Here is a 16,192-nt window from a genome sequence, read left to right on the forward strand (position 1 = left end):
TGTATGGATAAAAGAACACATTAGACAGTAGATATCAGTGACAAAATCAGCACAATAATAGCCTATACAAACACCCTGATCTGTTCTGTTATCTGTTCTATTAAAAATAGAATTCTAGAACTGAATTTATGTTCTGTTAAACTATACTGCATCCATAAGATATTTATTAAGTAGCCTAATGTTAAGACATAGATGGCAGAATGAGATGCTCTCTCTCTCCCCCATGGCGCAGTGAGCAGCATCTGCATGTATGACAGAATCACACACTGAAGTTCAATGGCTCATAGGTGTGACTGAGTCGCTTTCATCGGCGAAACGAGAGCCCTGCCTCAGCCTCCGCGAGCGGGCGTGCGCGCGCGCGCGTTTGAGTGTGTGAGGAGAGGGAGATGAGACTAGTCTAGGAGGAGAACAGAACGGAGAGCTTTCATGCACACAGCTTTAAATTGTCTTCAACACAGACACACTGAATGCCAAGCTACTATGCAAAAGGCGATGCTGGATACGAAAAGGGAGAGAAATGCCCTTAGCGGTCGTTTCAGCAATAATAATAATATAGTACGCGCCTTTTATAAAAGTAACTGATATCGCACAAAAGCAGGGAAACGGAACGGGGAAGAGAGCAGCGGCGAACTATGCACCGAGGATGATTTCTGCCAGAAAAACTCCGGAGAAGAGTCGCTACCACCTGCATTATCTGGTGTGGCATAACAAACACCGGCAGCTGGAGAAAGAGCTCTCAGCGCGCGAGCAGGTAAGATGCTTTCGTTTCCGCGTGACAGTCTCGCGGCGGATGATGCTGTGAGGAGCGGGCCGTGCGTTAGTCTGTGAGGAAACAGATTTGGGTACTTCATTGGAAGGGCGAAAAGTGATTCTTCATCGTCTGCTGGTTCATTAATAACACGTCTATTCAGTTAAGTGCTTATTTCCTTGCTGATATGTTTACTACAAACAGAAATGCGTGTCAAAAAGCCCTCACACCCTGGCTGTGTCTTCAAACCTAGTGAGTTGCCTACCTAGTCCGCATTTTTGGGCGTATAACGTTCGAACGCGTAAAAATACAGTCTTTTTAGGTAGCTCACCAGGTTTCGACAAACAGACTCTGTTCTCCAAACCTGCTCATGTTACACGTCTGGCGGAAACATGATCACAAATGCAGTTTTATTTCGATCTGAGATGGTGTAGCCTAAAACACAGAGAGGCTGCAGAATAAAGTGCCATTGCATACAAAGGCTGTGGGTGAATGATGCTTACAGATCAGCCTACGTTCACCACTCACAGTTCCTGAGGATAGATGGTGTGTCAGGAGAGGGTGTGTTTGTCTTTCTGATCAGCCTTCTTCAAAAGAATTATTAATGCAGTACATTATTCCACGAATCATTGTGGAATTAGTCTGTAATTAATTAGAATTTGAGATTACTGTGCAGAACTATATATAGGCCAAAGACACTGAATGGTTGATTTGAATGTATGGGAAAGAAATTAATAAATAAATTAAATAAACAAATAAATTACAAATACACCAAGCAAACAGACAGATTACAGCATGACTGGTTTAGTTATGTTTTATTCACCTCCACAAAGCATAAATTCAACTGATTTGATCATAGCCTTGATCATAGGAACACATTGTACAGTAGCGTATAAATTAAAGAACCTGTTCTGTCTTTCTGTTCTCTATTATCTATTTAATATAATATAATTCTATTCTAGAATTTATATTCTGTTCATAAACCAGTTTCAACATCCTATTTTATCATATTCTATATGAGAGAAGTACAAACATGAATAAAACTCCACTTGATTTTACTGCAATATCTATGAGATATTAAGTAATATCAAGACACAGATGGCAGCGTGAGATGCTCTCTCTCCCATGGCGCAGTGAGCAGCATCAGCATCTATGACAAAATCACTGATTACACACTGAAGTTCAATAGCTCATATACAGGTTGATTTTGTCAGAGAAGAAGACTGTTTTTTTATGATCAGCCTTCAAAAGAATTATATTATTGCAGTCGGCATGAAATGGAAATTCACCCTATTTATTTTGTAAATGCATGTTACTGAACTTATTGGGAACGATTCATCCATGCATATGTTTAATTTTTCATTTTTTTTTAACTTTGTAGTTTTTAATTAAGATGCCATAACTCAGTCATCCTAGTGAAACAGACTTTTCTCTGATGATGTATGCCAAACTTCTCCAATCATTAAGTTTGCGAAAAACCACCAATTTCTTACAAGCTCACATTCAGATCTGCCTCTATCTATCTAATCAACCAACAATGGATAGAACCAAGTCCCGCTCTACATATTTAGTTTTTTTCAATTATCCATTTTACTCGTATGTACGTCACAATACAGAAGAAAAGATGTGTTGCTACTTCCATTACGTCACAATTTTAATGCAACATTAATTTACAGATTCATAGTCAAAATTAATGTGACATCAGTGTATTCTTTAAAAAATTATAGACAAATAAACCAGTAGACACATAATAAAAAAATAAAAAAACAGCATTAGAGGTGAAAAAACAAACAAATAAAAAAGAAAAAATGGACTTATTAAAACATTGCTCTTTAATGTAATCCCGGTTTAGTTTAAAATATTTAATATTATACGATAGATTCATTAAATAATACACAGTTTGTTGTTGATACACATCAGGTTACTTATATTATAAAGTTAAAGAGCTACATCATAATGGAAGAAGCCAAGATGAAAACTGAATGCGTTTTTCTGTAACAAACAGAAGTTTATGTAAGAAGACTAATTGGGTCGAATCAAATGCCCACTTCAGCTAACATCAAGGCCTGTGTGCTCTAGTTCACTATTCTGATTTAGCTCTCTGCTTTATGAGTAAATAATTTCAACTCATTTGAGCGAAGTCTTCCATCTCAGTTACAGCAGCCATTCATGATTCCATCTTTGCAAACCCCAAACAAACTGTAATTCATTGCAAAACCAGCCATCTTGTTCCTGTGCCGGTTTTTATTGCTCAGGCTGATGGTAATAATTCAGACCCCTAACCCTCTCGATGATCACTGCGATATAAAGCACTTCCAGTTTAGTTGATTTACAGGCCGCTGACAGCATAATCTAGCCACGTTTGGCACGGTAGGGTGTTGCTCGATGAGTCAAACCGGGTCCCGCCGGGGATGGCACGAGGTGCGAAGGGAGGTCAATGCTGTCTCGATCATTCCTCTCCAGTGAATGAGGCACGTAGCCACCCTGACAAGGGGAAAAGTTGCTGCACCAGCACACAGGATTATAGGATAGATGTTAGGTGTCAGTGAAAGAACAAAGGGGGGAAACTTAAGCTATTAGGACAGAGGAGAGCAAGGGACGTGAATAGCAAAGAAATCGGGTGCTGGTGGAGGAAGAAGAGGAGGGGTAAAGAAGTTACCGAAGGGAAAAGAAGCTCAATTTGCAGTTTGCCTTGACAGTGCCATAAAACAGTCACGGGGGAGGAAGTGGACAGATGACAGCTTGGAGGAGAGCGGCAGGAAATTGAGAAAGAGCGAATGGATAGAGTGGGTGATTGAATGAGCAAACCAGAGGGAAGAGCCATTGCCGGCTGATGCATCTACAGAACCGAGTCCAAAAATCAGAGAAATTGTCGAGCGGCATGTGGATTTGTGTTTCTTTGAGTGAAGTCAGCAGTGCCTCAGCAAATACGCAATAACACGGTGGCAATTTCTTTGCCCGCGGCTCTCCATCAGCACATTTGCTGTTGTCCACACATCTGTTCAGTTTTCCAGTTTGATATACTGCCTCTCTTCTTCAACACTCGCCCCTCCTGCTCTCGTAACCCAACACTAATTGCGACAGAGCGTTGTCACAGGGGACGAGCGTTGGGCGGCTGGGAGGGGGTTGCTGAGATTTAGTTAACTTATGGGAAGCTTTTAACAAACTGACAAGGACAGTGGCAGACAGAGCTCGTAAAAGGCCAGCGAATTGGGTTGTTGAATTGAAAATATGGAATTGAAAGGTGCAATTGTGTCTAATTTGATTAGAGTTTATGGTCTGAATTTACCATAAAAATAATAAGTAGCAACAACAGGAGCACACACATACAAATCTATCAATTGTACAAGACCTGAGTAGGCGAGCTGTGCTGCATTTGCCTACTGGAAAATACTACAAGGCTCTATTTCATAAGCACTATTCATCTCTATGATTTACATAGACGTCAGTAAACATTCCCCTATTCTAATTTGGATATGCAAACATAACCTCAAACCATACAGTGTGAAAACCGTAAGATGTATAACATCTAGTACGTCAGTATTCTCCTGTTAAAGGGATGGTTCACCAAAAAAAAAAAAAAAGAAAGAATTCCGTCAGCATTAATGCACCCTCATGTGTTTCCCAGAGTTGTTTTTGTAAGTAAAATGATTTTCAATAATTTAAAGGAAGCTGAAATAAAATAAAATATAAGTATTAGATGGAAAACCTAAATTAAAAAAATGAAAATGAGAAACTGAAATCAAATAAGTTCAGGTTGACGCAGTAAATGTACTAAAAATAAAAATGAAATAGAAATAAAGCTAAATAGAAATATAGCCTATCAACACAAAACTATAATAAAAATCACAAAAGGAAATAATTAAATTACATTATTTTTAGGTTGAACTCTTTTTATTGATGCCATTCAATCAGAGAGATACAAAAAAATGAAAAGCCAAATAGTTTCAATCTGTTAACAAAGGTCAAAAATAAATTAATCAAAAGGTCCTTACTCTCTGAGTCAAACACAAAATACAATTATGAATGCTAGCACCAAGAAAAATAATAATAAAAATAATAATGATAACATAAAATGGCAATACAAATAAATAAGTAAAGTAGTTAGAACAATTCTGAGGACATAGGAAAGAAAAAAGAAATAAAATAAAAAAATAAAAAGGGTGGAGAAATAGCTTGCACCAACATACATACACACTTCCAACAATATATATATATATATATATATATATATACTGTATATATATATATTTTTTAATCGCTCTCCATTTATTAGTAAATCAGGGGAAGGGGAAGGAAACCTCAAATTTCTATTTGAATAAACTGCATCAGGTCATGCATCCAATGAAAGAAGCTGGGTGGGGAAGGATTTTTCCAGTTCAGTAATATAAGTCTTTTATCAATTATCAAGCAAAAAGCAAGTGCGTTTCACTGTAAGGCTGACAAGGAAACATTTATGGGGTTGAGTCCAAATAATGCTACTAGGGGGCATAGTTCAATATCTAAACTAAAACATTCGGAAACTGATCTGAAAATTGATGACCAGAAAGAAGTCAATGCTGGGCAAAGCCAAAAAGTATGATAAAGAGTAGCTGGAGCTTGTCGACACCGATCACAAGTTGGATCAAAACCAGGGTTAATTTTAGACAATTTGGCCTTTGTCCAATACACTCTATGCAACAACTTAAACTGTATAAGACAATGACGAGCACATATAGAAGAAGTATGTACACGACAAAGGGCTTTGGCTTCTGAAAAAACATGATTAAGATCTGATTCCCAATTCTGTTTTATTTTAGAGAGGGGTGAAGAGCCGGACTGCATAATTATTGAAAAAATTATTTTATAAATATTGGAGACAGTACAGGGTTTAGTTTCTAAAACTTGATCAATCTCTTGTTTAGGAGGTGCTTGAGGGAAATGAGTAAATGTATTTCTTATGAATTCATGAGTCTGAAGATATCAAAAAAATGGGTTTTGGGAAGATTAAATCTTTCTAACAAATAAGAAAAAGAGATGAAAATGTATTCTCCTGGAAAAGATCATTAATGTTTACGATGCCCCTTCTAAACCATAATGCGAAAGATCCATCTAAAATAGAGGGTAAAAAGGAAGGATTTTTATATATAGGAGACAGGCCTGACATTACCTGAAAACCAAAATGTTTCCTAAATTGTTTCCAAATTTTAAGGCTGTGTAGTACTAAAGGGTTGGAAGAGTAATTGGATGTCTTTGATGCTAACGAAGAGCATAATAAAGCATGCAGGGACACTTGAGTACAGGAACCACATTCCATTTCAGCCCATGCCGGGACCCACTGGCAAAGTCCATAGTGTGACTGGCTCCAATATAAAATACTATGAATATTTGTTGCCCAGAAATAGACTAAGAAATAAGGAAATGCAAAACCACCTAGTTTTTTGGGTTGTTGAAGAAACGATTTCTAGATTCTTATTGGACCTCCTTTCCAAATAAAATCAGAAATCACTTGATCTCAATTGTTAAAGAATGTTTTTGGTATGAAAACTGAAATACTTTGAAATAGGAAAAGAAATTTAGGAAGAATATTCATTTTTATAGTATTGATTCTTTCTGCAAGAGAAAGTGGGAGAGTTGTCCACTTAGCAAGATCCTGTTTTGTTTTCTCCAAAATTATAAAATTATGCTTAAAGAGGTCAACATATTTCCGTGTTACGGTTACTCCCAGGTATCGGAAATTGTCTGAGGCTAATTTAAATGGTAATATTGACATTGGAAGAGATCTTGCAGCAGAGTTGATTGGGAAAAACTCACTCTTATGTAACCTTACCTGAGACACCACTGAACTGTCTTAGAACATTTAAGACATGGGAAAGACAGGTTTCTGGATCTGAAACTTATAATACCACGTCATCTGCATAGACATACATTTTCTGTTCTTTTCCTGCTCTAAGAACACCAGTGATATTGTGATTATTACGAAAGGAGATTGCAAGAGGTTCTATAGCTATAGCAAACAAAAGGGGGGACAGTGGGAAACCCTGTCTAGTGCCACGGTGAAGACGGAAATAATCAGAACTAATACCATTTGTTTTTACAGACGCCAAGGGAAAAGAATATATGAGTTTTACCCAGGAAACAAATTTATCACCAAACCCTAATTTTTTTAATGTATAGAATAAATAGTCCCACTCAACACTATCGAATGCTTTCTCCGCATCGAGAGAGACTAAGGCCTCAGGCACAAATGTGTCAGATGAGGTGTAAATTATGTTCATCAACCTTCTGAGATTAAAAAAGCCCTGCCTAGTTTGGTCCTGATGAATGATGTCTTGAATAACAGTTTCTAACCTAAGAGAGAGAACCTTTGCCAGAATTTTTACATCTACGTTAAGAAGTAAAATTGGACGGTATGACCCACACTCCAATGGATTTTTATCAGGTTTTAAAAGAAGAGAGATTGATGCCTGGCACAAAGAAGGAGGGAGACCACCATTATTTAGAGATTCTTCAAAGGCCGAGAGAAGCAGCGGGGAAAGCCGAGGGGAAAACTTTTTTAAAAACTCTGCGGGAATGCCGTCTGGACCCAGAGATTTTCTGCTCTGCATTTGTGCAATGGATTGTAAAATTTCAGCTAAACTAATAGGTTCATCCAATTTGGCTTTTGATTCAGTATTAGTTTGAGGAATGTTGAGTTTATCAAAAAAAAAAAACTACTGATAACATTAGGATCTTTAAGGGATTCTGACTGATACAGTGAGGAGTAAAAATTCATTATTAATTTATTGGGGGTCTGATACAATATTGCCTTTTTGGGTTTGGATTTGGGTGATACAATTTTTTGCAGTTTTAAGTCTAAGCTGTAGTGCCAGTGCTTTACCTGATTTATCACCAAACTCATAAAAATGGTGTTGTGATTTAAGCAGAAGCTGTTCAGCCTGGGTGGTGGAAAGGTTATATTCAGATTGCAAAAAAATCCTTTCATTATATAATAATGAGGTTGGGTGTTGTGCGTAAATCTGGTCTAGTTTACCAATTTGTTCAGAAAGTTCAAAGAGCAATATAAGCATAGAAATGTGGAGATCTTTTCTGAGATAAACGGAACAAAATGGATATCTGATCAAATTAATACATTCATTTTCCAAGCACAAGAAGATATAGGACAGCCAGGAAGGGCCAATTCAAGAATTACTGGAGCATGATCGGAGACAATTATACTATCACAAGAGGCAGACTTTACTAGAGGAATAGGTTTACTGTCAATAAAAAAATAATCAATACGTGTATAAGTATGATGAGCTGAAGAATTCGGAATTCGACATACATCTGCTACTCCATACAACTCCAAAAAGGAATGAATTGTTTTAGAAGATTGGGATAGAAGAGCTGATTTGGGAGATGACCTATCTAGAACAGTGTTTAAAACACAATTAAAGTCACCTCCCATAATCAGCTGGTAAAGATTCAAGTCTGGGAGTTTAGAGAAAAGTTTAATAAAAAAGTCTGGATTATCCCAGTTAGGTGCGTAAATGCTTGCCAAGGTGACTTTATTATTATAGAGGGTGCCTGAGACGATCACAAACCTACCATTGGGGTCTGAAATAACATTGGAAAGGTTGAATGGAGTATTCTTATTAAGATGGCAGTACCTCTGGATTTACAATTAAATCCTGAATGGAAAACCTGTCCCACCCATGATCTCAATGTCCACAATCTTCTGAGCTTGCGATGAAAGGGTTGTTTGCAATGTGGACACGGCAGATCGAAGCTCAGATACAAATTCAGATCGCAGTGTTGAAACTTCCGAACGAATGGTAGATGATGTTAATTCCTTCAAAGAAGCGGGTGTTACCTCATCCTCCACTTGTAGCTGTAGCATTAGCACTAGCTGCCTGCTCGTTCCCCTTTTCAGCCAACATTTCTGCTATGTTTCGTCCCGATTTTCCAGGTTTTTCCTTGTAAATATGTTACAGAGTCACTTACTTTATGACTACATAACAAAAATAACTAAAACTGCTGAAAAAATAGATAAATGTTCACGGAGCGAAATCCACCTACGACTAGTCACCATGGGACCCTAAATTACATTATTTTTAACTAAAAATACAATAAAAACTGGAATTTAGTTCAAATTCAAAATATTTATAAATACTTGAAACTAAAGTAACACTGGTATCTCCAAACTTGAATGACATTCTTTCTGCGTAACACAAAAGATGAAATTTTGAAACAGTTTGTGTTTCTGGATCCCAAATGGACAAAAGCAGTCAAAATATTCTTCAAGATATAATATAAATATTAAAAATATGAAATATAGTAAAATATTATCTAAAACAAAATATAATATAAAATATTTTTGAGTTAACTTTCACTTTTAACTTGAAATGGTTCCGACCTCTCTCACTTTGTCTTCCTCTTATCTCAACCCAGCAGCTCTGTGGCATTTACCGGAGTAAAGCAAAGGACATGTCATTACCGGCACAGTCAGACTGCTTGGATTTGCAGAATGGACTCTAAACTGGCCATATCCAAAACAGTTTTGAATGTGAAATGGAGCTGAATGTCTTTTATACAGTCTTTGTTGTCCCATTGTGACGTTCTGTATATTTTTGCACTGACATTTAGTTAAAAAGTGATGGCTGTAGCATTGTGTTTTGGTGAAGCTCTGTTGGTTTCTGCCTCCCACACTATGAGGCGGTCGCCTCAGCCCTTATAGCCGAGCCCTGGATGTCGATCTCCAGAATATGAACCGCACCGTGGGTGTGTGTCAACCTCCTGTGACACAATAGCGCATAAAAAGTCGAACAAGGGCCCATATTTCTCCCTTCCTCGCAATATGTCTGTCTGCCTAGACTTATTTAAAGAATCTGTAAGTTCTTGTTCACCTCTCTCCCGGGTTGCATCCTTGTCTATGCAATTCATTCTTCTGCCATATCACAGCCTTTAAGTGCTTCTGTGCGTTGATGTTGTTCTGTCTTCAAATAAAAGCCGATTTAAGTGAACGCGCTGAGGCACACGATTCCATTTATGTGTAAAACAGATTGTGCATGTAAATCTATGCATGTATGCACATTTGTATGCATAAGGCCACACAAGAGAGCCTGTGCAAAGTCTTCAGCGGAATCTATCACATGCTGTGATATGCACCCCACCCCCCACCCCACCCACCCACACGCACACACACACACACACACATATGATTTTCTTCTGCCTGCCTCCCACATGCACAGTTTGGACTTCCAATGAAAGATTGATGTTGGTTTAAGTAGCTGCCAGAGAACATTAGCCAAGGCAGAAAGAGTGCAAGAGCAGATGCACCAGCCAGAGATGACTATCAATAATGCAGTCTCCAGCAGGCTCACAACTGAGAGAGAGGAAGAAGAGATGGGATGGACAGCTATGTGGAAGAGCATCCATGTGAAAATGTGAGGATGGACCCTAGACGATTGTCACTTTCAGTGTGGTGGGGATTAGTAATTAACATGAATTTGAGTTAGTGCACTTGTGTTTGATGCAGTGCATGCATGTCAGCAGGAAAGAGTGCTTGCTTGTTACAGGGCTGTCAGAAAGATGCAGTGTAGGTGGGTTAGACGAGTTCCGGTCAGAGCAGGAGAACTGTAACGTGTAGGTGTTTCAGGTAGGATTTCTATTATTTTTATTATTCTGTGTGCCGACCCTCACCGCTCAAGAAGCCTTACAAAGATTTACCATGGTAACTGTAGTTTCCAACAAAATACCACAGTTATGTCAAAAACCAAATGTTCTTTTTCAGATATATACATATAAAAACAAATTTATAATTTTAAAATACAGTTGTGTGTGTGTATAGATATAGACAGATAGACTAAACAGATAAAGCTGAAATAAAGTAAAATATCTGATAATTTTTTTTTAAAAATTAGAATTGTTGCATTGGCAAAATAGATAACAGCAATTCCAAAAAAAAATAAAAAGTTTTCTTTTTGGAATTTTGAGCTTTAAATTGGTAAAACTAGAACAGAATATACAGCCTTATATATATATATATATGTATATATATAAACTGAAATGAAAAATATATATAATAAAAATTGTACATAATGAAAGATAATTCATATATATATATATATATATATATATATATGTATATATATATAAAATATTAATAAATACTAGAATTTAAATACTAAAATTTCTTTCACAAAAAACCTTTTGTAACATTATAAATGTCTTTACTGCCACAAAAAGACTTAATACTAGTACTAGTAGCCTGTAGTAGTATAGTATTATTTTTGTTAAGGAATACAATTTTTATTTTTATTAATGTGTTACTGGATGGTTACTGGAGTGTTGCTATGTGGTTAGCAAAAAAAAACTTCTAAGTGTATATTCTGATTCTTAAAATGGCTCGTGTCCCTCCTTCACTTAAAGTCTGCAGGTGTTCGTGCCTGTTTTATTGTGCATCCGTTTGCATGAAAATTGCTTGCTTCGAAAAATAGATTGCTTACAAGGTAATAGCACAGCTCCAATCGAAGAATAAAAAAAACAGCTTTGCACCAGCCATTTGCTTACTGATGTAAAACTACAATAAATTCACATTTATTTAATTAATTAATGCAATTTATAAATTTAGTTATTTAATATTTTAAAATTCATAAAAAGTTAATCAAACCAATGTAAATGAATACTGTAGTAAATTAGCTCCAAAAAATTAACTGCATAGTGTCATTTAAAAAAAAGTGTCATTTATATCCCTCACCACAGCCCATGTAGGACAAATAATGAGACAAAATTCAAAAGTGTTAAATTTAATAGAGGTTTGTTTTGGTGGATGCCATGGTAAATCTTTGTAAAACACATGACAGGATGACAGTCAGCGTGTTTGTCTGTATTTGTATGTGGCTGTGTGATCAGATGAGATAAGGGACTGTTTGTGTTTGTGCTATTGTGTGTGTGTTGTCTAGTGTGTCTCAGAGGGGTATATATAGCAGCATTTCAGGTCACCAGAAGGCCAGTCTGTAACAACTGATGTTTCCCGAACCCTCCTCCTTTGTTCCATCCTCCTCTCACAGCTGCCTATCTGTCTTACCGAGTTACACGTTTCTCTCCGTCTCTCCCTGAAGCTCTCAGAATCAGTTATCAATCTCATTCAGTCCCTCACTCACCAGCTCAAGCATGCACACCTCCTGACAGTTATCTCCTTCTCTCTTTCCCTCTCTGTCAGTCATCTGAGCCGTCTCTAGTGTCAGGGTTGATCAGAGATCCCCAGAGGACCGATGCGAGAGCCATCATTCACTTAAAACTGTAGTTTTCCCTCCTTCGGCCTGCGTCTCCTATTTGTACTCCTCATCCAGGGTTACCATAGCAACACCCCACCCCACCCCCACCACTCATCCACACCCTTTTTCTCGTAGCACTCATCTCACTCTGGAGACCAGGCTGCTGTTTTTCTAGCTTGAGGCCCTCAGGGGCCGCCGGGCCTCAGTTGTTGCTGGTGAGTACCGTCATGATGTTGCGAAAGGGGCCAGCTAATTACAGAGCAGGGTGTCGGATGCACTGGAGTTTTCTTTAACAATAACAATAACATGAGTGTGATTTATTTTGCTGCATGATACACATCATACACAATCAGGACCAGTGTTTTGTACAAAATAAATAAAACTACAATTAAAATTAAAATTACAAGTGAAAATATAAAAATGAAAGCTAATTCAAAATATTAATAAATACTATGAGTATGTAAATAATACTGAAATAACACTGCTATATTATTATATTATATACATATGAATTATGACTTTAAATATTCTAAAGAAATTATGTGTAAATACAACCTGAATTCCAGAAATGTTGGAACGTTTTTGTTTTTTTATTTGAATAAAATGAAAACTAAAAGACTTTAAAATCATGAGCCAATATTTTATTCACAATAGAACACAGAGAACATAACAAATGTTTAAACGGAGAAATGTTACACTTTTATCCACTAAATGAGCTCATTTAAAATTTGATGTCTGCTGCAGGTCTCAAAAAAGTTGGCACGGGGCCAACAAAGGGCTCAAAAAGCAAGAAATTTTGAAAAGAATCAGCTGGGAGCAACTAATTAAGTTAATTGACATCAGGTCTGTAGCATGATTAAAGGGATGTCTTGGAGAGGCAGAGTCTCTCAGAAGTAAATATGGGCAGAGGCTCTCCAATCTGTGAAAGAGTGTGTAAAAACATTGTAGAATACTTTAAAATCAACGTTCCTCAACGTCAAATTGCAAAGGCTTTGCAAATCTCATCTTCTACTGTGCATAACATCATCAAAAGATTCAGAGAAACTGGAGAAATCTCTGTGTGTAAGGGACAAGGCCGAAGACCTTTGATGGATGCCTGTGGTCTTCGGGCCCTCAGACGACACTGCATCACTCATCGGCATGATTCTGTCATTGACATTACTAAATGGGCCCAGGAATACTTCCAGAAACCACTGTCGGCAAGGCAGTTTGTTGCAAGGCAGTTTCAAGCAGGGTTTCTTTTATTGGTCAAAGTTAAAAGAGCCCACCCTCAAATTTCTGGCTCTGTGGGATTTTTTACCTATTTTATGAAAATCACAAATCTGAACACAGAAAAGTTAGCTGAGCTACATGCATACGTTTAATACTTAAAATAATTTAGGGGTGTAATCATGAGCAACAGTAGTAGCCATACTAGCAATAACTATGAATAAATAATGCACTATACACACATAGGCACAGAAAAGAAAACACAAGAACTCACACATGCACCTTGAGCGAAGTGTAAATAAGTGCACCAAGTTAATCAGTACAGTACAGAACTCCAAAGCAGCTCTCGCAGCACAAGTTAAGCCCTTGGGTAATAATATGTTTCCATTGCCACACAGCCAATCCAAATGCTTCATTAGAAACAGCAAACATGGCTCACATACAAGTCTCTAAATAAAGCTGTCCTGACTCTCATTTCTGCTCCACATACACGATTCAACATGCGCCGTCTGTCATGACCTTGCTTTCGGAGGGTAAGCTTATAAATATGGCCAACACAACCACGGCCGGCCAACTCATCAAATAATGATTAATGGGTCATCCTGCATCTATAAACATAAGCATATTTACTGAAATGTGTGGTAGTGCGTGGAGGTGAACGGGAATGATTGTGTTTGGATGACAGTGAGCGATGATCTTATTATAAATGATCCTCCCATAAGAAGAATCATAAACTCTTTTGAAACTCTCAAGACTGTCAGTGACATAGTTGACTGGCTCAAAGGGGCCGAGAGACTGAGAGAGATCACTCGGATGAGAAGCTGGAGGAACAGTATGGCACGCCACTGCATTTCACAAGAGCGGAATCACAGTGTGCTTAGCGGATCTCAGTTTGAGTGTGGAAGTATTTCTCACCGTGGCTGTCAGGTGTCATATGAGCGCGCTCTGTGTCATGTTTGGGTGTGATGCCTTAATTATCACCTGTCACTTCTCTTTTCCATCGCACTCTTTCACTTCTGCCTTCTTTTCCTTTTACCTGTGATTCTTTCTGCATAGCAGGTGGCCAGAATGATGCCTGTTCTTTCCTTCTTTCTGAAGGCTTTCTCAAGATTCTCATATACTGTAAGATTATCATATACTTAAAGATATTCTCATATCTCCAAAATCTTCATGACTTTGTTTTTCAGTGGAACACAAACTAAGATATTTTGAAAGCAAATGGGGTCCAAAACTTAACTGTGTAGACAAAGACGCAGAGACATTCTTCTAAATATATTATTTTATGTTCCACAAAGGAAATTCATACACCATGAAGGTGAGAAAATAATAACATAATTGTCATTTTTTGTTGAACTATACTTTAAAGACCTTATTTTTTAATCTTATTTGCATGTCTTTCCCTTTACAGTTCTTTGGAATAGCATACTAGTCATTCGTTTCATAATTGATGAACTCTGCAGCATCAACACTGTTATTAAACTGAATTGAATCAACACTGACTTGAGTTGAATAACAACACTATTGCCTTCTGTAGAGCTTCACATAGCTGAATTAAGCTCATTTCATAATTTGATGAACTTTTATTGATCTGAACTGAATCAACACTGAACTGACTTGAGCTGAATAATGCGTTATTATCTTAGAACTGTTTTATAGTTGAACTGAATTCATTCAACATTCATTCATTCATTCATTCATTCATTCAACTAAAATGAGCTGAGAAAGACACTATTGTCTTTTAAGAGCTGCTTCACAGCTGCAATTGAATTCTTTTCATAATTGAAAAGATTTGCAACATTAATACTGTTATTTTCTTGCTTATTACTGTGAAGCTCCTTTGAAACAATCTGTATTGTATAAAGTGCTATATAAATAAATATGACTTAATTTCACTACAGTTTGCAGTATATTGCAACAAAATGATAATAAATCAGAATCAAGTGTCACGATCTGACACATACCTTTAAAGAAACAAACATGACAGCACCAATGAAAATAATGCAATAAACAGTAAACAAGTGAGGTGGTAATTTGCATAATTTATTCATTTTGTGGTGCATGCTGGGAATCCAGCATCCAGCACTACTGAAGTTACAACTTTAATGAGGCACAGTGATGAAAGTGAAATAAGGGGGGAAAATTTTAAATAAATAGAAATAAAATAAAAAATATAAACTGTTCTTAACTGAACTTCTAAACACTGATTAACAGAATGGCAGAAAGAAATAGTTTGAGGTCATAGAGGGGGAATGCAATGGGACACAATTCAGAGGTGTTTTTCAATCCTGCATTTGAGCACAAAAGTTCGGCATCTCTGGAGAACATGTGTCAACTACTAGGCTCCAGCTCTGACAGATCTCTTTTTCAGGGCAGAAAAAGAAAATTGTGTTTGTGAAATATTTTACTGCATGAAGTTCTCAATAAAACGAATATCTCTGTGTCTTACAGGTTGATTTAGAAGTGTTGGACCCACGGGGTCGGACTCCTTTGCACCTGGCCGTGACGCTGGGCCATTTAGAGTGCGCCCGTCTGTTAGTCCAGTATGGAGCCGATGTCAGCAAAGAAAACAGAAATGGCTGGACAGGTAATACAGTGAAAAAGCCTTTGCATTTTGGGAAGGGATGCAGTAATTCTGGCAATATGATAAACTGTTAATTATTAACTGATAGTTATTAACGGATTAACTGATAAAGTTATAGTTTGGGGTCGGTACGATTTGTTTATTTATGCAAAGATGGGTCCCACTTTATATTAGGTGGCCTTAACTACTATGTACGTACATTTAAATTAATCATTTGGTACAATGCACTTATTGTGTACATACATGTTTTTACATTGTACTTATATTTTTAAAAATACCTATGTAATTACATCTGTAATTTATTTCTGTAATTACATTTATAATTACACTGTTGACCCATCCCTTACACCTTAACCCACCCTTAAACCTACCCATAACACCAAACCTGTCCCACCCGTATCCCACCTCAATAGCAGC

The 16,192-nt window shown here is 37.2% G+C and overlaps 1 protein-coding gene across 4 annotated transcripts in view; it reads left to right on the plus strand.

The window, feature by feature from the left end:
* Window positions 1-424: 424 nt before the first annotated feature.
* The window catches only part of ankrd13b (ankyrin repeat domain 13B), a 28,435-nt gene continuing 12,667 nt past the window's right edge, over window positions 425-16,192 (plus strand). For 2 of the 4 annotated variants that reach the window (XM_058745522.1, XM_058745523.1), the window contains exons 1-2: window positions 425-751; window positions 15,643-15,778. In XM_058745522.1, coding sequence (XP_058601505.1) covers window positions 644-751; window positions 15,643-15,778 — 244 coding nt within the window. In that variant the 5' untranslated portion in view covers window positions 425-643. Of the gene's footprint in view, window positions 752-10,028; window positions 10,365-15,642; window positions 15,779-16,192 lie in introns of those variants that run through there. The other 2 variants (XM_058745525.1, XM_058745524.1) reach the window with 2 other exon arrangements.

The sequence above is a fragment of the Onychostoma macrolepis genome, chromosome 15, assembly GCF_012432095.1.
Source record: "Onychostoma macrolepis isolate SWU-2019 chromosome 15, ASM1243209v1, whole genome shotgun sequence".
Lineage (NCBI taxonomy): Eukaryota > Metazoa > Chordata > Actinopteri > Cypriniformes > Cyprinidae > Onychostoma > Onychostoma macrolepis.